This window comes from Varroa destructor, unplaced genomic scaffold (genome assembly GCF_002443255.2).
Source record: "Varroa destructor unplaced genomic scaffold, Vdes_3.0 BEIS01000001.1, whole genome shotgun sequence".
NCBI lineage: Eukaryota > Metazoa > Arthropoda > Arachnida > Mesostigmata > Varroidae > Varroa > Varroa destructor.
This window is the reverse complement of record NW_019211454.1, coordinates 68,591,744-68,619,585: the sequence shown is the minus strand read 5'-3', so window position 1 is coordinate 68,619,585 and position 27,842 is coordinate 68,591,744. Positions and strand designations below refer to the sequence as shown.

Here is a 27,842-nt window from a genome sequence, read left to right as displayed (position 1 = left end):
GCTCCGTATTTTCCTGTCCGTTAGTTTGATGATTAACCGCGAACGACAAAGCAGCGGTAGTCGTGAGCCAGGTGAGCTGGCAGCCAGTGTAAGTTAGCAGGCGAACAGGAACAGTCACAGCATTTGAAACGCAGCAGCAGCAGCAACGGCAATACGAGTGCCAAAACATACTAGTCTTTTTTTTTTCTCTTCCACTAATACTTCATGTGTATACATGTGTGTACATGATTACCGCTGCCGAAAACAGTCGATGTTGGTGGGCGTCGTCTATCGCAGACTCCTGTGACAGCAGCGGCGACGGCGACTGTGTCAATCTGTTCATTTGTTCGTCCTCCCATCCGTCCGTCCGTCCGTCCGTCCGTCCGCCCGCCCGCCCGCCCGCCCGCCTGTCTGTCTGCCTCCACCATCTATTTGCTTTCGCTCTCTCCCTCGTTCTCTGTTTTCCCCGTATGTACAGATGACGACAGTGTCTGACTGCCCGACTGACTGCCTCCTTCGACTTGTTACGTGAGTATTAGCAGCAGCAGGAACACCAGCAACTGCATTATCCACAGCATCAACAACGGCGGCAGCAGCAGCAGCAGCAGCAGTTTATGGCCATTTCCAGTGTGGTGGGTGGTAGCTAAGGCAAATCTATCAGTGGAGTTGTACTGGGGTTGGTGCAGTAATGAGGTGAGATTGTTGTGCTCGTTCGACCTCATGTTCATAGTGCTGGCCATGGTGGCAGTGTGGCTCTTACCCGTTCATGGTCTTGTGCTAGAGGTGTCTCCTTATTAATAACAACAGCAATCACGCAGCAGCAGCAGCAGCAGTAACAATATCGCCGCCGCCGCCGCCGCCGTCGTCGCCGCTTCTTCTTCCATTTTGCTAACGCTGTTGCTACGTCTATGATCATCGCTCAGTCCACTGCTGTTGCTTACTTTTAATACTGCTACGACTGTTGCTGCTGCTACATGTGCAGGTGGTAGTGAGTGATGCAGTGTTGTGCTGTGCCGCGTTCGGTGGTCGCTCATTTTTTCGCTCGAAATGCGTGTCCGTGTCGTCCGACCAACGTAGTTACTTCGACGTAGAAGATAGATCGTTTTGCAGTGAGTGTTTACCTCTCTACCTGATTGGTGTCGTGCTTGCTCTTTCTAGTAGCCTCATTATTATTATTGTTATTATTATTTCTACGAAGTATAGTAATAGCTGCGGTAACCGTGTTGGTGATATTCTGTTTAACGTCACCGTCGTCTTTGTTCTCTTCTTGCTCTCCGTCATCGTCGTCGCAGTCGTCATCGACATCGTCATGGATATTTTAGGCACTAGCATTGTCTGTTGTACGTGATGATTATCATCGTGGAAGTATAATGGACATCAGTCTTTTGTTGTTGTTGTTGTGATGTGCGTTCGACTCTGATACGGTGGCGACTGTGCGTTGTCGTTCCACCTTTCGACAGAAGAAGGTGGAAAGGATGGGGTGGGGGTCGTGGTGCTACGATTTCTGAGTGAGCAGCAGCAGCAGCAAATGATAGAAAAACAAATCTTGGAATGTGCGCACTGTGGTTAGACAGCGTTATGATTGTTGCCGACGATTAAACTAGTAGTATATTTGTGCGATAGAAAAGCAAACAACAGTTCCCACGCGAAAGCTACCAGCAGAGAACAGCGCCAGGGAAGTAGAAACGGCGTAAACAGAATGACGAGTAACGAAACCAGACGATCAGGCTCTACTGCCAGCTGATCAGCTCCGCCCTACCGTCTGTGACTCGCTCGCTGGCTACAACCAGTACCAGTAAAGCTTATGTCTATGCGTGTTCTCGTACCGCCTATTGGGGAGTGCCTATTCTGGGGGGTGATGCCTGACGAGGGCGCTATCGATGTGGAAGGGAGCAGCACGACCTCAACAGTACAAACGGCAGCTGCCGTTTCAGCAGGTGGTACCTGTTATGCACTCATCATCGTTTATTTGCAGGACCTGTTTATTGCCTCAATTCGTTGTGAGGCATCGTGGCAAGTAGTTCAATGCCCTTTTAGGCAACAATCACAATTTTAATCAAAAAGTGTGTTCGAGCTTGATGCGTCGTCTACACGGAGACCGAAAGATTCGAAATTGGGGTGTTTCTAGTCGAGATAGTTGTTGTTTTATTGCGAATGTTTGCTGTTCACTACGGAACCGATAACTCTGGCACAGGTTTTGCCAGTATACGAAATGGAGATTTTTGTCGTATCCACTTTTCGGTGCGCGGACTGTTCGCATAAATATAGTACGTGAGTCGTAGCACACTTCATTGGTATTGCGCTCGTCATCGGTCGAATGATGAAATTTAAAGACCACGTTATGGCATAAAATCACGGTGGATGTCCAATAATAGTTACCTAACATCTCAGATAGACAGTATTTATCGCGGCCGTGCTGAGCACCGGCAGTAACGGGGGTTGTTGGATTACATAGGGAAAGACTACTACGACTATAACTGCAGTTAATTGTGCTTATAGCGCTCTGTGTTACTGTCGGATAGATAGCACGGAGACGACGTCGGTCAACACAAGCAGATTTGATTAGATTAGATAAGTCGAGACAGGATAGATGCGTTGTTACTGTGGTTAGCAGTACCAACCTAATATTAGATTGGACCTTTCAGTCGGATACGGTTGATTATGCGCTGATACGTTCGGGACGTATTATTAGTTCAAGTTCAGAAACTGCTTTTCGACTGTATTCCTAGTTACTGACATGCCGATTGTTCCACTCAAACTTCATCACCGTTGTTGATAAATACCGACAATGAGTATTTGAGGAACACACACACACTGCTTCTTTTATAAAAGCAGTCTAGGGCACTTATTAGTTTTCCATGGAACGCCCAACGACCTACTGCGTGCCTATGACCACCTCCCCTTGCACTATTCCAGCATTTTAACCTATTGCTTTATTATGTTGTATAATAGTTTCTTTAATTAGGCGTGGTCGCTGCCGCATCCTCTGTATGGGCGATGACGATTGTACTTCGTGGCTATCACTGTACGAGCGCTAAAAAGGTTATTTCTTACAAAAGTAATATTATTTCTTTTTATGTCGCTTTAGTATCAGCCACCTCCTGGATACGATGCCGGACCATAAACAGATTTTGGCTGATTTCATTTACTAGATTCGTTTAGTGTACTAGAACGTATAACGAGAATCACCGGTTGTGCATTAGCGTGTCAAAATTTGAAGCCACATCTGGCATACGGGCTGATCGTGAACGGGTTAAATGGCGTCGTTTCATCCATGCGTAGAATTTAGCACCTGAACTGAACTCGCTACTAACTGCTGTAGTCGTCAGGTCCATGCGCAGTACGTAGTGATGTCTGTCCATAGAACATATATTTCCTCCTTGTACTGATCAGAGGTGAACTGATTAGCTCAGGACTACGGGCTGGCTAGGCTAAAGCCAGTCAAATGTTTAGCTGGTACTGCCGGTAGTAAAGTAGTTTGCAGCGATAGTGGCAGAATCATTGTTACGTTATCCTAAACGTTTGGGTGCAGAGCCGCTGCTGGCAAGAAGGTATATAAATAGTCAAACTGACTGGAACGTCGAAAAAAGGATAACAAGCGGTACATGGATGAGAGTTAGTTTAAGACGTTAGTAGAGGCAACACGGCATAATAGAGATAAGCTGAACTATGCGAAGTTAACGAGATGGTGCTGATGATATATTTGGAACTGCTGAGCATTAAAGCTCTACGTATAAGGGTAGAGCTGGGAAGAGCGGCACATTTAACACTTTAGCGGATGATTTTTAAATGAAGTGTACGGTGTTTGTAAGGAAAGATAGTATACGCCTAAAGATATGCAATAAATACTATGGGTCTGGACTAGAAGTGGCTATCCCTCCCATTGTCCAGATCCAACAGGAAAAGGTTAATCTGGCAAATTGTATGGTGCTTCGAATGGCTGTTACAACTGTAGAGTGATAGCAATTATGTTCTTAATGTCCAATACGGTAAGTGGCACGCGAAGGTATATCCTGAATTTAAGGTCATCTCAGCACTAAGGCTAAACGAGGGTATTACAGACTAGATGGGGATTACTTCCAAACGAAATAGCAGATATTTGTGATTGGTTTACTCGCTAGGCGACGGCAAAGACTGACTTAGAACTAACTTCCACTTTTCTTCAAATGAGTATTGTGTTTATTGTGACTACGAACAGCGTAAGTTCTTTTTAGTCCAAAAATACAAAAAGGGCTCTAGCATGATAATATATACCGACTTTTATCTTGATAGACTCCAGTTTTATGCTTCCGGTTATACAATAGTTCTATGTGAAGCAAATAAGTGCGATAAATAATAAAATAGAAGAAATTACTATGGTCGTAGTCAGAATTAGGTGGTTTATACAGAACTGATCTACGCAGGTCTATATTTTTGGAAACAGATCTCAGAGCTTAGAGGATGTTCAGCAACAGCGTCTGACACATCGGTAATAAGCCACGTTTATTAACACACTAGTTGTCTTTCTAAGATCGTTTATTACTATGCAACGAAAATCTTAATATTGAATAACTGCGGTAAATGGCACATGGCTTTTCGGGACCCTTGGCGTGGTGATTTCATCTGATGACATCAACAGTTCACATTAGAAAGGGTTTTCGTCGATATGTTTTGCTGCATGCACATATATAGCTTAATTGTCGAATGCTATATGTAACGATAACTCTCTCTGTACTCATGTATACGAATCATGTATGATACAGGATAGACATTTATTTAAAAGAGATAAAGTTTCTAGTAATAACCTAGAGCAATCATCATGGCTGCACTGGTATTGATGATCTGATGGACGTCTTTCAGCAATATGACCTGGCAAGAGCCTAATTTTAGCTGGTTGTCGAATAAACATGTACTAGATAGGGGAATTGGATCTTCATACAGAGTTCGAATAGTTCAACTAATCAAATAAACTGAGCTGCATAGTGATTGATACTCATCCCACAGAGAGTTCTATCCGAGAGGGTGAAGTACATGGGTAGCTTTATGTGATCGACAATGAAGAGTTCTTGCAATAAAAACATACCACGACGCACAAAACCGTCGCTAATCATAAGCGCTGAAAGAAAGGTGTATATACGTGATAGGACTGAAAACTGGCTTATTTTCTATATGGTACGAACAAACTGTTGATTTTATTGATGATATGTAGAATCATTCCACTCAGTACCTAGATATTCCTTGTGGACTATCATCACCGGGGAATGTAATTTTTTTTTAATATATATATATATATATATATATATATATATATATAAATTTATTTAACTGTCAAGGTTGTGTCACCGAGATTGCTGTCTTGAAAAAGTAAGTGTACCTTCAAAACTCGTTCGGAGTTCATCAGTCATGCTGTCTATTTTATTTCTGGTATTATATTGGAATATTAACACTCCAATCGAAATAGGTATGAAAAATTATCTAGTAGCACAGGTGCAAATTATGCTTATTTGGGTTTATCTTTATTTACGTTCACTATTGGATTCAATACTGCGTTGTAGGGTGTAGCCGTTCCGGCTATCACGCCAGCCATTTGAACATTAACTACGACGCTGTTAGAAGCCTTCGTACGATCCCTTAAGGTGGTTGGGTTGCGATTTTGTCTGGATGGCTAGAAACTTATTTTGGAAAGATCTGCGCAGACGATAAAACCGTTGGGCTAAGTATCTTTCCCCTAAGAGGAAAAAGTTTGTTTTATCTGATAGGGCCTAGTGTTAGTTCGGTTAATTGACGGTAGCAATTTATCATATATCAATACAATATATCATCGTGAAAATTATGCTACGTGACAGAATGTGTTCAAACTCTATTGTGAAAAAGGCTATTAGGTTAAGGCTAGCCGCTGTTCGACGTATTCTCTATCATATACATATATATAGAATTCGTCTTACCTCTAAGCAAGTGAAATAAAACGTGTTTAATAGCAAAATAAGTGTAAAACGAAGCTTACTGGTGGCGGTCTACTATATACCTAAGTAGATCCTAAAGCTAAGTAGATTGAAATAAGTCCTTATGATACTGCAATGCCAGATGAATGTGTGCGTAAGCACCTGCAATGATTACTAGAATGTTTATAGTGCCAGCTGTGCAAACAATAATATAGACCTAAAGCTTTGCTTTGACGTAAGCCAGCCTTCACAGTAGAATGGCACGAGAAAGTGTGGAAAAATTATTGATCACATTCGAAATAACAGAACTCGGCATACTGCATACGCTAAATACGTGCACCGAACTTTAACAGGTACCGCTTTTGCTAAATATCACGAAATTAATATCAGTATAACTCTGTTTCTGATTGCTACTATTTATCACTCTTTTGGCTATACCATATAGTTTATTGCATATAAAGGCGCGACTTTATAGAGAAAAAGAAGGGCATCATAAACTGCGGTCGTCACACACAAGCACAGACAATTGCCTTCAGTGAACAAGCTGCTCCTTTTACGTGTGCACTTCGCTAAGTTGTCGTGTGGATCTAGCTAAATAGCTGAATCCTCCTATACGAGGTGTGGCGGTGTGTCTGTTATTTGAGAGAACGAGTGTATGATGACTCATAATAGCGGCCGCAAAAATGACATACAAACGGTCAGCCCCACCGACTGACCAATGAATCTTACGCTGTATGGTAAAGCTAGCTGCAGCAATTATCGATGATTTTATCACTACCGCAGTCACGGTGTCTGACCGAGTGCAGAATGTCAATATATATATAGATGTCATGCGACACGTTCTTACCCGTTGTTTGTCTGCTTGGATGGATTGCTTCTACAACGACTCTTATATATCTTAATAATAGCAGCTGATTCCTCCTCCGTTAGACATGTATACTTCTGGTCGATTGTCAGCCTGTTGGTCACAACAAACAAAACAGGCGCTCTCTTTTTCAACGTTCACGCGTTTCGGCTAACGGCCTTATACAGCGCGTAATTTGTCATGATGGCCGATGACGTTGTATTCCGCCTCCGGTAAGGGACGACTTGAAGCAATGATGAAGGATAGTCTTGCCCTCGATCGCTTCAGGAGTGAGTACCTCAATCAACTGCCATAGGCAGTCTTATCTATTGGAAGCACTTGTCTTTTCAGGATAAAATTGGTTTGATTTGTTGAATATGCTATATCATTGCTTTGCAATACATATTGTTCGCGTCCATTTTCTTAGATATTTTATCGATCGAGCTACGAACAGACACTTGTATCAATGAGAAAAAAAACCCAGTCTTCAGTATACATGTCCGGACGTGAAATTGTCAATTTGGCAAAGACTTGGCGAAGCACGTTCGTGCTACACTGTAACCAAGCTAGTGGTCGTACTGAAGCCGATGCTTCGCACATACAGTTCTGCCTAATATTTTTGTTTGGTAGTCCTAATAGCATCTTACGTATCGGTTACTGAAAATGTATGGCCGAATATGTCTATTGTACAATCAATAAACCCCGAATTCTAAAGTGGCAACCCAAATAATAATAAAGATCATAAGGTGACGAAACGCGAATTCGAGAATCCGTTTGGCAAGAGAAGGCATATCTTTAACAAATAAGTGGTCACATATAAAAAGCTGTTCTTGGCTAAGGCACGACAAACTTCTGTGGCACAATACCTCTAAATAAACAAGTGACAATTTTAAAAAAAACGTTTTTGTAGTTAAATTTAATTATTATATCATTGTAACAATACACACAAGCTATATAATGTACAGCATTTGTTTAATATTAGTATTTGTATCTCGAGATATTACCATTGTTAATTTTAAGTGAGGGACACGGGTGTTAGATATACCGTTTGTTACCAAAAAAAACTTGTATATTATTGTAGTTAAACTTTGTTATGCAAACATTTGCTAAACTTGTATATTACCTCTGAGGGACAGCCCCTCATTCTTGGAAATTTTTAATGGGTAAAAATGCTACTTTAACACATAGGTTATGTTTTGTCGTAAACTTGCAACTCCACCTCTTGAGCCTTTACTTAACTTAATGGTCAAGAAGATACACTAACTCAAGTGTTGATGGTTTTTCAAGCAAAAGAACCTTAAAGTGACATATTTCAAGTAGTGTAGACCATTCGGCGTTGGTTTTGTTTTAAAGCTGAGATTTGACAGCAGTAAATATGCTAAAATTGTTAGAATATCTTTGACCTAGAAACCTATGATATAGCTTATTTTCTGGATAAAGTTATTGGAATTTTTATTTATAGAATTTTTATTATATATTTTTTATTTATATGAAAGCACAAATATTACTCGTGCTAATAAAAACAAAAGGTAATTTTTACGCCCGAGATACGTTATCCAAAGAGACGGTTCAAAGATGTCTCCATTATTTTCATTTTCGATATTTTGACGTAAGAATGCTGATTAACTACGAAAAAAAAGCTCATGAAATTATTGCAAAGATTGAACAAAGCGTAAGTAACCATGGCATCGCCAAGGTATTAAACATAGTCACCAAATAGTTTCAAGCTGTTTGAAAAAAACCAGCTCGATATTTGAGTGCCATAGAGATAGACGGAAAAGAAACCGTCACGAAATCGAGCGATCTCTAAAGCGGTCAATCACAAATAATGAAAAGTAAATCACATACGAAAATAGTGTGCAATAAGAAAATTTTAAAAAAATGTTCTCCACAATTTATGGCAAAGCTCAGGCTGGCGTCCAAGGTGTTGCTACGCGTTTAGTAAGTATTGAAAAGCAAGTGTGCGTCTGAGGTGCTGGCTGGCACAATGATAGATTCGGATTTATACTCTTAACTAAGAAGGTTACGACAAGCCATTGCAAAAAAATTGTCCAGAACTAGTGAGTACGAGAAATGTCGTCTTTTACGGTGGCAATGCCAGACCATGTAGGTACTTCCCAACCTGACAGAAATTGATAGAACTTACATGGAACATTCTAAAGCGTCCGCTATACATTCCAAATTTTACACCGTCAAACCATCCTTTAATGGTGCTTCAGTGTTTCGCTCCAAATCACTGAAGTTCTACCGTCATGAAATTTATGGTATTAACGGAAAATGGTAACATGTCGTCGATTAAAACGGCATATATTTAGTAAAATTGTTTTGAAATACAAAAAAAAAGATATTTTCCGTAACTTCGGCATAGAAACCGTCGGTATTTTTCCGTACACATGCTTTTATATAGAACTGAATGAACCATAATGAAGGATCGTAACTCGCTTCTTGTACAATGTAAGGTGTTGTATTTCTATATTGCGTATGTTGCAAAGGTACTTTTGCTACACGTAAAGCAATTTCACGTTCGACGCACCGAATCTTTGTATTGCAATTATATTGCTCAAGTTGGGCCTTAGTTAGGCGTAAGCACGTTTTTTCAGTGCATAATACAACTTTATCGGTTAGGTAACCATTTACGTATGCACAACATGCACAAACAGTCACGTCTTTCGTAGATTTGGGTACGGCCGCTGAACAATTGGATTACGACACAAAACAAACTGTATCACTCGTATTGGTTCATAAATTAGTTGTTGAATAAGGTCGCGGGTGCCTTGGGCATCGTTTTTTTTAAGTATCTGCGTATCGATTGCCGATTACGTATCGGGAAATTACAACGAAACGAATTTACGCTTTGTTGTAGTTTGAAAGTCACAAAGCGGTTTAATCATAGCGAAGACCTTATAAAGATAAGCCTTATTGATTCCTTAAACTATTAGGTTACTTCGCTATACTCTTGTTGTCGCAGCAGTGTGCAGAAATGAGCTGGTCTTAAGTACCATTCTTCTTCAAGGGTTTGGAAAACACATGATAGGAGATAGAGATATTTAAATTAAAGATCATAAGGGTTGCAGTAATAGCGTGGTATTATGCTCCCCAACCAGATTATCTTCTTAATGTTCCTCTAACGTTGTCTCTAGATCATAACGTACCAGCGTGACAGATTATCCCACGGAGTTGATTCTAATCGGAGCGAAGCGTGAAACATGAGGGCTTTTAGTTTTACGAACGATCACGTCAGTGCGATTTTTTACTGCTTACCTATTAGTGGTCCACGTTATAGACGCTTCTTTTTCTCGGTAATGAAGAATAGTCGTGGTTCTTACCGGCACTGAAATAATAGAGCAGCCTAGAAAAATACAGATAGCGTAAAACATTTCGTAAAAACACTAATTCTTTTTGGTAAGGTATCGAGCATATTCATGACTATTAAGTTGTTGGCGCTCCATAGTCTGCCGAGAGTCATTATTCGGTGATCAAGTAATGACTTCTTATTGGTCCGAGTGGTGGTTGTTAGCAAAACCGTTAAGCTAAACGAAAACTACTGAGGATACCCAATAAATACCAAACGATGTAAATATAAACTACCGATATAATACAAAAAATAACGAAATATATTAGGCTATCATAACAATATTCGTTGGGTGTTGAAATGAACTACGCGTTGCTAGGAAATAAATTTCACTGTTCAACACTGGTTTTATAGAAAATTATCAACGAAGATCGGCTAAGGTCACTCCAGATAAAATGAGTTTAGACGAGGCAACATCTTTTATCCTCAAAAATCGACGGTCAGTGGTGAAGTTTCTGTTCCTCGAAAGCCAGAGCGCTGCAGAAAGCCACCGAAGCTTAGTGAGGGCGTTAGACAAGGAGGCCTTACTCGGAACTGTAACACGTGCATGGTGCAAACATTTGAAGAACAGATTAGAGTATCGAAGACTAGCACGAAGGTGGTCAGATATTGGAGCTTGAAGGAAAAGAACAAGTTGCATCAATAGGAACGGTTTTTAATGAATACAGAGCTTTTGAGTCTTGCATGCGAAAACTGGCATTTAACATAAGTGTAGTGTATTCCGCGTGTAATCTGCCGAACATCAGCTAAAAAAAAACAAATCACAAAAAAATCCCCCCTGGGGAATTTGATCGCCAAAGTATGGTTTGATTTTCAGACATCTGGTACTGTAAAATGCTTGCCGAAAATGAAATAATGAATGCAGATTGCCAGCTGGAAGCTCTCGAGAAATATTGACCCGGCGGTCGATAGCACCGCAGCCTGGCTACCTGATAGCAATGCTACATCTCATCATCATGTGTTAATTATTTCCTGATTTGAGTGAAGGAGTACACAACGTCGGTTTCAAGCCGCTTAATTTTCGGATCTAAGTCCGTGTAATTACAGGGCTTTCATGGGTTAAAAATGGTAATCGGCGAGCAAACATATCCCACTATTGATTTATTTCAAGAAGCCACACGTAAAGACATTACAGATAGGAACGTGAATGGTAAGTGCATGGAATGTACAATGGAAGCTTCTAGGATGCTACAACAAATGTACAAAAAATAAAGAGTTCCTTGAACATAATAATAATAAAATCGTCATCTGGCCCAAGTACTTCAAAGTCCGCTGGATTGGCATGCATTTTTACTTGCATTCGCATGTATTGATATATTTATTACTTAAAATAAATGAGATTTAGTTCAGATGTACGGCTATATACATAAGCACAAAGCCTTGTGCTTTTGTATATGGTCGTATATAATATAGTAAAGACAATGTGCTTGCTCCTGCAAGTTGGCGACAAACCTAATTAGTCGATTTTATTTTAGTGGCAGCGTCGGCATAACTGTCGATACGTCCAAAGTTGCGGAGGGATTATGGTCAACGAAAATAGGCCTAATAAGCGATGCGCTGAGGAGTACGAGCCACTTGCGAAGGGATGAAAATGGCCATCGTGCCAAGCATGAGGCTGGCATGTGCACATTTAGAAATAGCAGTTTGAGCTTGTTTTGATTTCAAGATCGTTGTAGAAGAGATGTAATGAAGCTTTCCTTACAAACGCTTTCCTCTGTACTGAGCAGCCTTTATTAAGAGGAAGCTAATGAGACGTCCAGCGAGTCTGGAAGAGCTAGGTATGAAAGTGCTCTTGCGCAGCATTCAGCAGACGGCAAAGTCAGCACCTTTCCACTGCACCAAGGGAAATTTTTTATGCTTAAGTCAGTTCAGGTGTTATATACCAGAGGGATCTGGCACTCGTTGGTGGGAGCGTTCTTGGCAAACCGTGCTAGTTCCGCATTACCTGAGCACTATCTGATTCGACGGCGCGGGTGCGGCGTGAGTACCGGTTCAGTCCACCGGTTCGATCATTTCGATCCTCTACGACGATGCTAACCTGCTGAAGCCGTCCCTAGACAGCACTAATCGCCGCGAGGTAGAAAATAGGCGTTCTTATTTAGGCAAGGCGCTGTGACCCAGTGAGATCGCTACCACGTAGTACCGCGTACTTCCACGGACAGCCGAAGCTTTGGTATTTACTAACTGACATCAGGATCACTCAAATGCACAGAACTATTCGTCGCCTGATGGTCCAGTATTTGACAGAAGAGCTAGGATACGTTCGTACGTACGCGGCTCGAACTTGTGCCAGTACACAGCAAAAGCCGTGGATACGCCCGTTTCCGCTCCATGTCGTAGAAGGAGACGCCGCGATAGAACTCGTAGCGATCTGGACTACTTCTGCCAAATAGGGTCCGTACTGATCTTTCCCTACAGACAGGAGATTATTGGGACGAGCGAAGAGCCGGAATTACTATCAAGTACTATGTCGACAGTAGGACGTCTGTCAGTATGACGTGACGCCGTTTTTGTGGGCGTCTTGCCCTAGATAGTGCAGGACACCCAGGAAGTGTGCTAAGTTGGAGACAGTGGAATTTTGCGCGATATGCGCTCGAGATTGCGCGAGGTCTAAATAGCGCAATGTAACGTTAGACCCACTAGGCGCTAAAGGGTACTAGCCGTAGTATGAGGCCATTTTGCCGAGTAAGCATGGCCGAGTTCTAGTAACAAATGTTGTAATTAAAGTAGTATGAAGAAACACACATCTACAGCAATATGTTTATTTCTGGCAGCCAATGATAAAATTAAGCATACGAGATAATATATATTATATATGTAAATGGCACTGTTCATATATGATTTGGTTATGTCGTTGGCATTAATGCTTAAAGCATTCTGGAATAAAACTTTCCATTATAGACAGCTTATACTAAGGTAATTGCCATTGCTGTTAGTGAGCTAATCAACGGGCGCCCCATAGGTGAGTCGGCGGAACTTGGTGAGATCCTGGCGGAATCACCATTTTTATGGAGTTGAACAATATTGCATAAATTCTATCCGCTAAACGACTACGAATTATCGTTTCGTTTTAACAATCAACACTACCTTCCTACGTCAAACGCAGTTCTACTTATTAAAAAGTGTTACAGACAAATCTCTGGACAATTGGCTATTCTTTCAAACAGAATCTATGAAGCACGGCACCGAATAATTGATGAAGTGTTCCGGAGGTTTATGCGCCGTTGTTTTTCTTCGAGGTTTTTATCTATTTTCGGCGCACCAACTGACAGGCGAGTGCTATACGCTTGTTAACAGCTCACTCTTGTCATCGTTGACGTAACTTAGCCCTGTTGACATATTCTCTCGACACACGAACGAGGCACGCCGGTAAGTGTGTGAAAAATCAGCAAAGCCTGCTGATACAGTGCTACGGCTGTTTTGGATTCGTGTGGCGTACGCAGTTGGTGAAGACCTACCTTGGAGAGGTTGTACAAGGTTTTACGAGATTTGTATTTGGCAATTCGCCCTGCCTTATCTGTCTCTCCTTTTCCTTAAAGGTCCTTTTGATTGCGCATCCAAAACAAAAGTTATGTGCAGGCACGCATGTGCGGTGTCAACAAAACGAACATAGGATACACATCCATATCCGTGCCTATTCAAAATAGGAGTCACAAAATTAATAGAAGCAACAGGCACTAACCCGTACCGAAACAAACGTATATGTGCTCACAGACAGAAAAATGTCGTAACAACAAGCAAATTTTTCATACGCGTTAAGATTAGGAGCATATGGAGCAGTGGCGGTTAGATGAGCGCGCATACATATATTCGCTACAAGATTATTATATGCTGAATGTTATCAGATGCTATAGTTTATTTATATACCAACAGCATCGTGTGTGTAATGGATTCAAAGATAAATCATATTGCGGATATATATTCACTTGACGAACATGCAAACTGAAGATATTCAAGGGGGCAGAGAAATAGTGTTTCACCCATATCTCACGTAATCTCTGAGTGGCCATGAAGCACGCGCCGGACCACATTGAGCTCAAAAGCAAGAACAGTCGTATGTGGGCATTAATGATAAACATGATCATAAACACCATTGTTGGCTGTGCAAATCGAGTAAAGATCAATCAGGCAGACTTTGCGCGTAAATACGTCCATCTGGTCCTTGACGGGATGGCATAAAGAGGCACCGTTTAGGAAACTCCTGTGTTTTATAAAAAAGATTAAAACAAAGCCAGTGAGCTTCAAACGGTACTACGATCAATTGATTGTTTTCACCTGCTTTAATTTTCGTGCGCCGATGTGAAGTTTACCCTAAAAAGATTAGGATGGTTGTCAGAGATTTCTTTTATGTAGGATTAAATAGCTTTCTACGATCCGTATTAGACTGTATATTCTTAGATACTAATATTTGTATCGATCTCAACCTTCGTATTCTTACAGAGATCACGTTTCTACCTATCACGTATATATTGTGGCTTGCGGCAACACGATCCTGTATTTCTAATGTATCTAAAACGAAGAAATTGTCGGTTGCCGTTCTGAAGTCGGAGAAAAATCGGGAGGTTAAGGATATTCCGAAGTGCCATCGGAAAATAGTGAATAAGTTGTTAGAGTCCTCTTTGCTGAATAAAAACGTTGACTGATGGGAGGGATGATGCCTAGCTAAAGAAGTAGAGGCAAAAAAGTTAAATCCAGTAAGAAAACCGAGACTATTTGATGTGTTCGTCGGACAGGCCTCACAATAGACGACGCTCCGTGGCAGGTAAGTTAAACTTTGCCCTAATATCCGTCTAATTCGCCTTCACAGAAACAAATATGCTCCTATTTGTGCTACCCTCACTATATTGCTTACAAACTTACTTTTTTGATGATTTTAAGGCTGGTAGTATCTTCAGGGGCACTGCGGAATTCTCAGTATTCTAGAGAATTCATATACACCTTATAAGCCACTGTCCAGTGCCTTGCAGATTGCAAATTAATTGAAAAATGTACTTGAAAATGAGTGAATAACTTACATGAACTTTTTCTATTTCATGCAAATCTTGTATGTATATACTGCTTGGTGAGGCTTAGTGACAAAGTGGTTTCTATGTTAGTTAAGCAACTTCATTTCATATGAACTAACTCAAATATTAAACTGAAATTCCCTCTTGAAAGAAACAATTATGTTCAAATTCCAATTTAAAATAATTATAATAATAACTATATGTTTACATATGTATACTGAAGGTGGAGTATGCAAGAGCAGACTCATCAGCTGAAGATGGAAGTACTCCCGCAAGGCGGCGACTCGGCCGCGGGCGGTCAGAGGACGAGTCTTGGCCAAACGGGGCCTCCTGGAGGACCCGGAGGACCCACGGCGACATCCACCGCCACCCGTGTCAGTCAGCAAGCCGCCACGCCTCAACAACCGACTGTGCTGTTCACAGCGCCACAGCAGGTTAGCCGACAAACAACGCACATGTATGACATATATATATACGTGCATATACGTGCTACAAGATGTCTATAAAGAGAGAATTATCACATCGTATGTAATAGAGGTGATTGAAGTCATCGAAAAATAAGAAGAAAAAGTGAGCGGGAAATGGGAAAGGGTTGTAGAAATAGTGTATGTTCTATTTTAACGTCATTATTACCACTTTTTCTTTCAATTTCTATGATTTTTCTCATAATTAACTGTTCCGTTTTTTCGGCAATTATTATTCCTTTTTTCTTTGCTGTTTGTTTGTTTTTGGACTGCCTTCATTCAACCCGATGCTGTTGCTCGTACAATGATATCATTTTTCGGACCCCGATGATGCGTGAACTGCTACTCCGCAAACCGTTGTTTTTCGTCGACTGATATCTCTTCCGGTTTCACTCACTCTCGTGATAATGCGATATTGGTTATTAAATGATTTATCGTTTCCTCTACCTTCATTCCATATACATTGTACATTATTTTAATTAAAAAACGAATTAATCACGTTTTATCGATTCTTCGAAATCCTCTATATTTTCGCCGATGTGATTCCTATCGTGGCACCTTGTCCCCTTCTAATTTCCCAAAATCGCTTTACGTTTTTTCTGATATTTTACTTTTATCTTTTGCACTCTTCCCTTCCCTCTTTCCCTTGCTGCTACACGTTCCCATTTCTACCTCGTATCTGACCCTTTTCCGGTCTGCCCCCCTCTCTCTTTCTTCCTCGGATGTTTGCCTTCGCGACTCATTGTTCGACAATGCTTTAAACAACTCGTTTCACATGACGTGCGACAACGATAAACTTACGGCTGCTTTTATTCGCCACCGGTGGATATAATCGGCTATTGTAACTACATTCGCTGGCTTCCCATCAATCACTATGATCTAATACATAAACACCCAGATACTTCCACATTCGCCCCCACATCAACAATTGGGTTTAATTAGCGTTTCACATCATACTTCACAATCACCGGGTTCAACCAACCCTGCGGCGGCAAGATTTCGAAAAAACGGACTAGTCATACAGCATCAACAACCGCCACCGCCACCGCCACCGCTACAACAACAACAACAACAACAGCAACAACAACAACAACAACAACAGGTAACCTCTAAACAGCATCAGCAGTGACAATAAAAGTTTACACAAAGGAGGACAATGCTACACGGTAATAAACAACTTCACTTCTGTGAACGCAGAAATGAAGAAAAATAAAAACGACACAGTACATCCAACGCTAATATCTCCGAGCACGAATTCAGTTTAACAGGCCCAGGTAGTAAATGTACGGTATGATCAAAGCTTCAGCGTCTGTTTTTCTTCATCTTTTTCTCTGTTTCCACTGTTTTGAATTCCTGTTCATACAATAGCATGCGTGTGTATTTCTCCATGCCTTGAGCATCAGTTTTTGTTAATCACTGATGGCGCATCGCTCTCAGTATTCTGTTGTATTTTTGTTATACGTTAAGTACAACAATTGCAATAATAACCTAACCTAGTGCTATAGTGGATTACTAGACAGTTTACTGGGCTGAAACCTTTCCACACCACAAATGATGTGGAAAATGCCTTAATTGTCCTACTCATCCAGTGTGTAATTTTAATAACATGTTTGGCTTCTTTCGAGTAAGAAGGGGCTAGCACAATATATCCATTGTAGTCGTTGCTGAATTACACCAGGATGGAGATGATGGACGACGTTGTGTCGGACACAGGGTCAAACCTTTCATTTACGCACATATTTTCTTTTTCCTACAGATATTTCTCATTGTTGATCATATTGCCTACCTATTTAAAAATGTGCTTCGTGCTTTATCTGTAACGTGGATCACTGTTCTCGTATATATGTATAGACTTTACATTTGTTTACTATGCTTATTTCTAGATAATAACGTCGTTTACTCGTTTAGGAATATTAAAAAGTAAAGCCATTTTCACATGCCTACTGTTGTCGTTAAAACGTTGGCCTTAATGACCTGATAGACCTACTAACTCATCAACTCTAACCATTACTGTTCTTTGTATTACTGAAATTGACCGGATCTCGTAGAGTTCAAGCGGGACTGTGGTCTTAATTATCGTGGATGTACTAATGTTTCTGAGACGGACAAGAACGGGTCGTTGATTGTGATTCACCCTTTTAAATGCATATTTGGCCACGTGTCAGCTTCGCTGTGACGAAAGGGTTGGAGTTACGCGTTATTTTTTAACCTGCAATATTTTGAAATTGTTGCCTTATATGGGATGAGCCTAACTAAAATTGTTATTAAATCTATAACAGGTGGGATTGCTTTCCCTGTTTCCTGTATTCTACCTTTTATCTGTTGTTGGGCCCTTGTAAACTGAGTAAGCTAACACAATGTTCTTCCTTTTTGTGTTTGTTATTGTTCAATCGCATCACTTCACTTCATTGTCATTTCCTTTTCATTTTATGCTATACCAATGTTGTGGGCGATCCTGCGATCTAATTGACGTCAATATTCCCTGATCTCCCCCTGGGCTCCTGAATCCCCGTACGGTCCATGTGTCGACTGCCGCAATGATCCATTTTGCGACTACTGCTACATTAATGACTTCAATGTGGCTACTGCTGTTGCTGCTACCGTTATTGTTTGTACGCGCGTGCGCGTACCTGTGCGTGTTATGATTCGTCCCTACGACTGCTGTGTGCTAACCGCGTGACCAACCACCGCCCTTCGGGTTGTTATTATTGCTACTGCTTCTGCTGTAACACCGGGTGCACGCACGTGTCAACACGCACATACTTACATTTAACTACGGGGCGTGCCTGTATCAGGGCGGCACGCAGACGCTGGCTCTGCAGCAGGCCAACGGTAACGTGTCTATCTTGCACGTCCAACTCCCGCAGAGCCAGAGCGTAATCCAACCAGCGAGTCATGCGGGACAGGTGTCGCAGGCAGCCACGTCCGTCATTCAGGCTACATCAGCAACCGGCACAACTATTCAAAACGTAAGTTGAGTAGATATTGTTTTCTTAACTAGTAATGCGTTCATGCATTCTTTCACTCAAGTTTTCGTCTGTTCGACAAGATGAAAACGATGAAGTTGCTTTTGGGCCAACTTCATTATTCTTTCCGCTCACACTGGGAGAAGTCGAAGCAGAGAGACAGGTGGCGTCAGGTCACATATGTATAGTATACGTACTTAAGCATACGCATATGAGGTTCGCGCATTTGTGAATATTCTTTCACCCATAGAGCTCAATCTTAAATATATTATAGAATTTTTTTTTCTAGTAAAGCTTATCTGTATGAATTGACTTTCGACGTATATCATAAACTTTAATAACTGCTAAAGTTTTGCAGCGACAACGCGTAAGTCATCGAGGTATATACCTGTACGGCATTTTAACTTGGTGTAGACAGAGGGACAATTTTTCACCTAGTAAAAAAAAAACGTAGCACTTCATTCGGAAGTATAGCTATGTTTTATTATAGAATTTGGCGTCATTCTTTATGATTTTGTTACTCCTCATAGATAAATTTATTTCCCGCCAGAACCGGTGTAGTGCAGAAGCACTCGTTTCTGGGACTCTTCTCACCGTCAAACCTATTGTTATAAATTTTTGTTATTGGAAAGAAATATATCCGTCGGTGCTAAGTCTAGATAATATAGTGGGCAGAAAAAAAAATTGCGATTTAAGCTTTTACAGGATCTGCTATGTATAGCCTGACATGACGGCACTAGTGGTCTATTTTGTTAGATAGCTTCGTTAACTGCATGCAACTCGGCCTGTTGGTTTTCTTAGGATGGAGATCTGTCATTGTAGCTGCGTGTTGCGTGTGCTAATGTTCTTTGTGTTCTTGATTGAATTTTTGGGGTATCCAAACTACTTATTTTTTCTTTAACATGACTGCCGTTGATCACATGACCGCAGTTACTTTTGCTTTCATAGAACTTACATTGAAACGGATTGACTTCGCTTTTAGGATGACAGAAATGCGTGCTTCACAGCCGCTCGCTTCCCACCTGTAGCGCCATAACTATGTATTTAATTATATATTGAAATAATAATATCTGATCTATTGCAAGTAAATAAGCTTGTCCTAGGGGATATCGTCGTCCCTTCTATTCTATTTTATAGCCTTCAGTGGGTTTAATTTTACATCGTGCTGTTCGGATTTCCTCCCGTACGTGTCGGATGATACTCCGTTGTTTCCTCAAAAGTCTGACAGACTTTTGGCGTCTAACGCCATCAAGGCCGCCTCGCAGCATGGGTGCGCCACAACAGATTTTTCGTCGTAATGAAACGCAACTTGTATTCGCAGCTGCGCGTTCTGCCTGACAGGGTCGATTCTCACTGTGCCCTGCAACGGATTTGCAAATCCGTTGTCGATGGAGTATAAAGAAGCATACATTACTAGTCTTCACTAGTAAGCCGGCACATATCGCACCCGCGTACGTATTCACGTGCTGGTCTATATTAACCGGCGTGCGGTTTTGTTTATATCTGGGCGCCTATGGTAACAGACTGAGAATCCCAAGGCCTTGGTTGTAGTTTCCATCTCCCTGTATCCGCCGAGCGTACTATTCCTTCGTTCAGGATGAACTTACAGATCGTGTATCTTTTCCGCAACACCCGTATAGCCTCCGCCCACCCGAGGACTGGCCAATGAGTGCGTCCTAAGTAGAACGTCAGAGGTGGCAAGCGTATAGGAGTTTTACAATCCCTAGGGATCGCTACTATGGTTTGCCTTGCCTCGATCACCTAAACTTGCGTATACTGTGTTTTAGTATGCCGTCTTTTGAAATAACGATAAGTATTTTCCTTGATGCGCCTTTGGGAGTGGGTGATGATTTTTCCGACGGGTAGCTTTGGACCGCTCGAACAAACTCGACGTGGAAATTGACTCTATGAATTGACCACTGTGATCAAGTATTCGACTTCACGTCCCTACAAGCCTTGGCTAAGAACTCGCTAAGCTCGACCTTGACTCCCAGTTCATCCAGCTGCTCATTTAACTCATACAACTTGATAGTTAGGTCTTCACAGTCACTAGCTTTGCGGATACCTAGCCGTAACCCGTCTATGTATTCATATATTTATGCTATAATAGTTGGTACATGCGAGCAGCGATATGCATGCGTATCTGCGTTTAGCAATGGTGTTTTTATCGACTTAAAGTGGGATCCCTCTTTCCATTTCTAAGATCTTTTTCGCCGCATGCGCTCTATTTAAGACAATGTGTGCGGTTAAGTAGATCCCGCATAGGCGATTAAGGTCCTATTGCAAATAGCATGTACGTATGCAGACTATTTTTCGCATGGAAGAAAAAAAGGTTATCGTGTTTTAGGACCAGTCGTCTCCTGGATGAGAAGAGGTTGTTCTATGTAAACTTCCGTACAAACAAATATGCTGGGAGAATAGGTACTTAAGAGAATTTGATGGGATCTGAGGTGGCTGCTTCACTAGAAGACTTTTCAACAGCAATCTGGGCCGTAAACATGACCCAGGTCGGCAAAGTGAATCGAAACATTAACGAAAACGAGCCAAAGAAAAAAAAAAGCAAATAATGACGCAGCATGACCATGAAATCTCACTTTATGTAGTTTCGGTTATCGGGGAAGCTCTAGCCGACGATACATAAGAATTTTTTTACGGTCGACCTAAAATGTCAGGGCAAACGATCGAAAACAAGAAGTAAACGTTTGAAAATGCGTCTTTGAATAGATGGCCTAAATGAAGACCTATGTTCGTTTGTCGAAAAAATCGATTTTATCATAATTTTCCAAGGACGAAGGCCATGAATACGACCCCGTTTTTTGAACACACTTATCAATAATTTTTATCTACTTGACTCTCTGTAAATTATTCAAATTATCGGTCTCTAGCGATCGCCATTTTATTTATATTCCTCATTCTGTAGCAAGTAAGCACTAATTGGTTTGACTTTTTGAAACGTTGTAGCAGTCACCTGGGCAGCGGTGAAACGGCTGTCCGGTTATTCAACCTCTTGTAGAGCTAATCACTACTTTATTGACTGGTCCACCAATGTTGATTGTTGGCCTATGGCACATCTAGGTAACCCAACACGTTAGAATCGTGTATTTGCTAATGTAGCTAAAGTGCTTCATTTCAGTATATGTTATTCATTCATGGCCAGTTATTATAATGTGAATTGTGTAGTCAGTCCTGGTACCCCACTGCGATACTAATAATATGGACCATTTTTAAACAACAGAAATTTCTACTGTATCCTCTTGTTTTTTTAGATAAGCTGCGGCTGTCACTCGTACGCACGCAAGTACGTGTAATTATCCACCTTCGTGCGAATATGGAATCAGTTTTTTTTTTTTTTTTTTTTTAGCAGTTGTTGTGTAACGTTAGTGTAAGCTTCCCATTTTTAAAATGTCTCATTTTGACAAGAAACCTGATCAGGCCGTCTGTTGTCCGTTAGCATGGTGCGATTAGAGGTAACAGACATATAAAAAAGTAGCTGAATCGAAGTGTTTTAATTTCCATAGACTTTTTGTTGCTAGGAGGCATCGTATGCAAAGGAATAGATTCCCCTATGTAATCGCTAATGCCAGCAGAAATGAATTTATCGCGTCACGCACGCGAAGCAAATGTATTCTGGAATATGCGTTGTGTAGACTTAAATCAATACCTACAATTTGTCTCTAGTTATTTGGTAACGGTGCCCTAGGTAACTGAACCGCTCTTGCAATCAGAATCGTACGCTGCCCCATTTTGGTCCTCCAGCCTTCTTAAATGAAGCAACGAGAACGCAGCAAGTGTCAAGCTTTAGATAAATTGTCGAAAGCCATAGGGATCCATATCTGTAGAGGGCGCGACCTGTCTTGGTTCGCAACGCGGTCAAATACCTCATCCATTCCGTCACTTAGATGAAAATCGGGAGGTCCATATTTGTATAGTCTTATTGACGTATAAAGTCCGATCTGCCTGCTCGAAATAGTCAGTGAACTAAAAACTATCTCTTTTCCAACCTACACCGCGTCCTCTCGTTTCGTCATCAGACGTTTTCACACACACACACACACACAAACATACACTCACGCACGCACGCACGCACGCACGCACACACACACACACACACACGCACACCCAACCGCTATACGAGCGTTGTTTGATGTGTACGCGTTTTTTCATATATTGGCCTTTGTTCATTTGGCAAGCGCGTGCTCCTCTCCGCGTTCAGCGGCTTTACACGGATGTGCGCGACTGCTTGGCGTTGCGGCGGCAACAGGAAGCAGCAGCAGACGTCAGAAGCCACAGAATTAACAAGAAATGATTCATATTTCTACAACTACCTAGTCAGATGTACACACACTCACCCGTAATCATAATAGCCTACACAACTGCTCTGCGGTGGACGTGAGGCCATTTGATCGAGGAAAATCGTTACGTGTGGCCTACTGTTATAGTGGCAGCATGTAACGACTACGCGGTGCTGATTATGATGGGTATGTTTGTTGCTACTGGTTTTACCACAATCAAATCATAACAACATTCGAAAGTAAATACAGCCAGTCTATATATATATGTTTGCTGCCGTCTTCAAAATCGTGTCGCCGCGAGCACAGTTTAACTGAGCGTCGTAATCGAAATTTTTTTGTTGGCTCTATCGCAATAATTTTAATAGATAGGAAGACGAAGAGCGAGGAAAAGTAACTCAAGGTAAAGGAAGTTCTGATTGTCTCAATGCCCTGTTTCTTTTCTGACGAATAGTCTTTGTTTAGATTAGTGAAACCGTGCTTGCCTTCAGTTAGAATGCTTCCCTCTGTCATAGATATCAAACGTAGAAGAACGTTTGCTTGGACTGCAATGTTGTCTCATGTCTACTCGGTGCTAGAGCATCATGTGTATACCGAATAACGTGCGTGTTTGGCAACGGTTCGTAGTGAGGTGTCCAAAATAAATGGCTTTCTCGGCGAGGCACCTTTAGTGTACTCGAGGTACGTGTCATAGGAGGAATTGTTTCTCTCTGAACGTAACACTAAAAATACTGTAGCATGAGCGATCGTTCTAGCCGAGATTGGCCACGCTTAAAAAACGGTTCGATGAACAAACTGAGGGCAAAAGACACAGGCCATTACCTTTAGTACAAACCGTATTCAATCTCGCTATGTGTGCTTGTATATAGCAAAGTGTGATGGCATATAAACAGACGAAATAATAATTTTTCAGAAGATTGTTAAAATCCCTTAGCCTTTATTAAAGCCCGTGAAGATTGGTTGCAAGCATTTAGGGTATTGCATTCTGAGTTAAAACGATTCAGCCCTTGGAACTTTTGAAATGAAAAATTATCATTGTAATCGGAACAACTTGCCAGGCGCTTTCCACATCTTGCCTTTGTGCTCTGAGTACTTTGCTATAAAGACGTTGTTATTAATACTGTTATACTATTGTGATAGAAACTGGAAAATCAATGGAAAGATCTGCATAAACATTAATTCTCAACCTTGTGAAAAAAATAGTCTATGTGTGTCGTTCTCAAAAAAACGAAAATGGACAAAGTGTAGCACAATGATACTCCCCGCTTTTAGTCGTCATCGAATCTCGGTATCATGTTAATATAGGTTTTTGTTACATTGTTGTGTTCAAAAAAACTCATTAAATTATGACTGTTGTTTCTGGACATAGCTGAAAAATCCGGTGATTTTGGTGAATAAGGGTTCAGTGATCCAGTCAGCTGCTGGCGGGCAGCAGTTAGCGGAAGATGTCCCAGTACAATTAGTCGGGGGAGTGAATGTCCTAGATGGCGGACCCGGGGGCACAGCTGGAGGGGGTCAACTTGCAGAAGACGAAGGTACGCGAAAACGACGTGAGGTCCTTGCCAGAAGGCCGTCATATCGGAAAATTTTCAACGAGCTTTCAATGCCTCAACACCACGATAGCGCGGGCTTGACTACCACAATACAGGTTAGCACAGCGGGAACCGAGCAAGAGATAGTCAACTAAAACATTAATGTCAGTAAAACCGCCCGACACCTGTGCCACTGTAATCTCTGAAGTAAATCAAGGTAGCGAGATTATAGTTTGTCAGTAAACGAAATCAACATCAAACAATATAGTTAGAGTAGAACAGATGACATTTTTATCTGAAGGAAGTGACTGCTTGTCTCAGTTAATATATACATTCTACACAAAAAATACAAAATAGTCAATATTGCAGTACGCAGCCTTTGACGTCTACGGCAGTAAACAGCCGCTGGGCTATGCTAGTTATAAATTTAGCATTCGAACAGGTATATCATGCATTGATGCGGCGCGCTCACACCTTTTCTAGTCCTATAATATCTAAGGCCTGGTGACTCTTTGTTTTAACGAAAAACAAATCGGCCACCCATTAAACGCTAGTAGAATGAATGCATTTCATAACACTACAGCAAGTTACAAGGTTCAGTAACTATATACAAAATGTTGATAAATAAAGCATATAATTTTTATTATGACCCTTATGTACAAATTCGATAAGCTAAAATGTATGAATAAAATATAGAAAAAACGATTCTAATTCCAACCATCAAACACTGTTTATAAATATTTGTATATATAAAACGATTTATTACGAGGAATGATTGTGATATTGCCATTATGATGTTAATGATACTACAGTGAGTAATTAGTATTGATTGTATAATGACGATGGGCATCATCCCATCGAAATCGTCATTTCATCATCCTTTGCTGTTTAGAGACAAAACAAATTTAGCATATCGTTTGTGATGTGTGATAATTCCGTAGAACTATGCCTTTTAGCTAGTTAATTCCAAGCTCACTGTACTCGTACAACATTGTACATCTGGACATATATTGCCTTAATGTCTGTGACCTCGTTCGCTTGCTTGTTGAAGCACCTGACATGAAGCCAGGGGATTAATCGCCGTATTTTGCCGTATTCAGCAGGTGGTAGCTGGGTCATCCTCATCAGATAAAGATGACACGGCATCGGACAGTGACTTCCAGGTGAAACCTGCAAGCATCCATTTGCAGACCGCGAGTGAATTCGCACCCGGAAGCGGGGGAGCCCAGTATGTGCAGTACTCCAACGATACCCAGCTCTTTGTTCCGGTAACAGTATCCGGTGTGGCTGTGTCTGACCTACAGACGTATCAGTTGCGGCCCGCTCAGGTGTGCCTCACTAACCTAAATATCTCACCCATGCTGTACTCTCAGTGATTGTTGTCATCTTGGTCGCAAGTTCATACACGCACACACACACAAACACAGATACACGCACGCAAATGTACAGGTACTTCGTAAAGAGGATGATTGGAAGTTTTTGGAATAGAGTCTATAGGAGTGTCTCTGTAGGCTACAAATGTGTGTAAATACGAACATTTTGCAATGCGATTATTGCTGTTGCTGCTAACTGGCTGCTAATCTATACGTACTACTTACCCTTACCTGAAACTGTGTGTTTGATTTAAGAATTCTAAAAAAAAACTAGAATTTTCCGGCCTGAACTGATTAAATTTCATCATTTAAGTTTCTCGCTTTTGTGTTTTTTTTTTTCAAAAACGATAATATAGGTGGCGACTGCGGCGCCCGTCGTTGTAGCCGCTGGGGGCGTTGGCGTCGGTTCAATGGGGCTACAAACGACTGCTGGTGGCACACAGCCTGTAACGATTGCGGAGGAGGCTGCTCGGAAACGAGAGCTACGCCTACTAAAAAATCGCGAGGCAGCGAAAGAATGCCGGCGCAAAAAGAAGGACTACATCAAGTGTCTCGAAAACCGAGTGGCCGTACTGGAGAACCAGAACGCCACCCTCATCGAGGAGCTCAAGGCGCTCAAGGATCTCTATTGTAAAAAGAGCGTTAATGATATGTAGTCTACACACGCACCCTTTACATGACCACACACACACACACACACACACACGCACATACACTCACATATACAAAAATCAACATGCGAATATATATATATATACAAACATTCAAGTATAAAAACACGTGTTATGCAGGCAGCCAACGTCCTGCTAATCTTGGAGCAAAGAACATGTTGACTATATAGCTCGAAAAGCATCACTTCACGATCGCCCATTGTTGTTAAGATATATATATTCGAGAGAAAAAATTATCTATTATGATGACGATTACAACGACGATGTTAAAATAAGTCAAACGATTTTGAGATCTATATAGATTTATGAGGGCCTGCTTGTCAGTATGGGAGAGTAGGGTTCAGAGTGGATAGGACCGTTAAAAAGTCACTTGGGTGAAGCTAACGTAGTGCTACTGAATTAACTGATAATATTCATCGGATTAGTAGTCTAAGCTATTAGTTAATAGCTCGTAGAAAACTTTATCAGAAGAGATCAGAAATCAAGCGAATCATGATAGGGGACTTAAATGTTGTTTTACACTTACGAGCAGTTCACAATTATCGGAGGCTTAGACCGTATCAGTCTCATCTTAAGTGTTTGATACTTGCTGAATAGAACAGTCGAAAGCAACGTGGGCATTAAACCGCGACCCAAGTGAGTATGAATGCAAATACGAAATTAAAGAATGGAAGCGGTACCGAAGGTATCGACGTTGGTGTAGGATAACAGAGTTTGAAAGTAGAAGTATATAAATATGACATGCTGGCTTATTATTATTTAATTGTAAGAATAAATTATCTAAGTAAGTGTAATGATTAATGGTTGATAAAGTCGGCGTCGCTGGTTATTTGTGCCCGACGCATGTTGTTAAGCGACGACGAAGAACGTTCTCTTTGTCGTATCGTGGATGTACAATAAAATAAAAATGATAAAGAAGATCATATGGCAATTCTCGAAGCGATAAAAATGATTAAGATTAGTACCGTAACATTACTATATATTATTATTATTATTAAACTTCTTTATTCTTTAGGAAACTCCTGAATGAATGACTAATAAAAGAAATAAAGAGAGATTTATTATTTTTGCATCCCGTCGGCTGTTGCTGAACGAGGAGAGTAATTTTATCAGCGTTGACTTCTGTATATAAATAAAAATGATGAGGAAAGATAAATGATTTGTTTTGGTGTTGTTAAAAGCGTATCTAAGGGCTATTTTGAATGAGTGCTTCCTCACTACTTCGTGCACCTGATATACTAAAAACACTTATTGAAATGGACCAAATATAGCGAAAAGCGAAGGGTTGTGAAGTGCTGGTTAACGCCAGCCAATGACGAAGCTAGGCTAGGGTGTTTGTTTTTAGTGGTGGTGACGACAGGCGTGCGCTGTTGGGCGGCATTATCCAAATTCACTGTCTGAGGAAAAACGACAGTCAGTGGGTTCGCCTTCAATGAAAGTAGACT

The 27,842-nt window shown here is 41.1% G+C and overlaps 1 protein-coding gene across 12 annotated transcripts; it reads left to right on the top strand.

The window, feature by feature from the left end:
• The first annotated feature begins 351 nt into the window (after window positions 1–351).
• LOC111255458 (cyclic AMP-responsive element-binding protein 1-like) lies at window positions 352–27,556 on the top strand. Of its 12 annotated transcripts, XM_022817437.2 has the most exons (9): window positions 514–1,088; window positions 1,272–1,916; window positions 14,537–14,858; window positions 15,326–15,536; window positions 16,465–16,668; window positions 18,362–18,535; window positions 24,191–24,469; window positions 25,454–25,681; window positions 26,083–27,556. In XM_022817437.2, exons 4-9 carry the CDS (start codon window positions 15,333–15,335, stop codon window positions 26,380–26,382), a joined length of 1,389 nt encoding a protein of 462 aa, XP_022673172.1. In that variant the 5' UTR covers window positions 514–1,088; window positions 1,272–1,916; window positions 14,537–14,858; window positions 15,326–15,332; the 3' UTR covers window positions 26,383–27,556. The 12 variants fall into 12 exon arrangements, with proteins under 12 accessions (XP_086833800.1, XP_022673172.1, XP_022673173.1 ...); XM_086977674.1 differs by lacking the exons at window positions 514–1,088; window positions 1,272–1,916 and adding an exon at window positions 352–507; XM_022817438.2 differs by lacking the exon at window positions 1,272–1,916.
• The last annotated feature ends 286 nt before the right edge of the window (window positions 27,557–27,842 follow it).

Coding starts and splice junctions, on each gene's coding strand:
- LOC111255458 (XM_086977674.1), top strand. CDS start 15,333: ATGCAAGAGCAGACTCATCAGCTGAAGATGGAAGTACTCCCGCAAGGC. Junction 24,470..25,453: donor GCTTGACTACCACAATACAG/GTTAGCACAGCG, acceptor TGCCGTATTCAG/CAGGTGGTAGCTGGGTCATC. Junction 25,682..26,082: donor ATCAGTTGCGGCCCGCTCAG/GTGTGCCTCACT, acceptor ACGATAATATAG/GTGGCGACTGCGGCGCCCGT.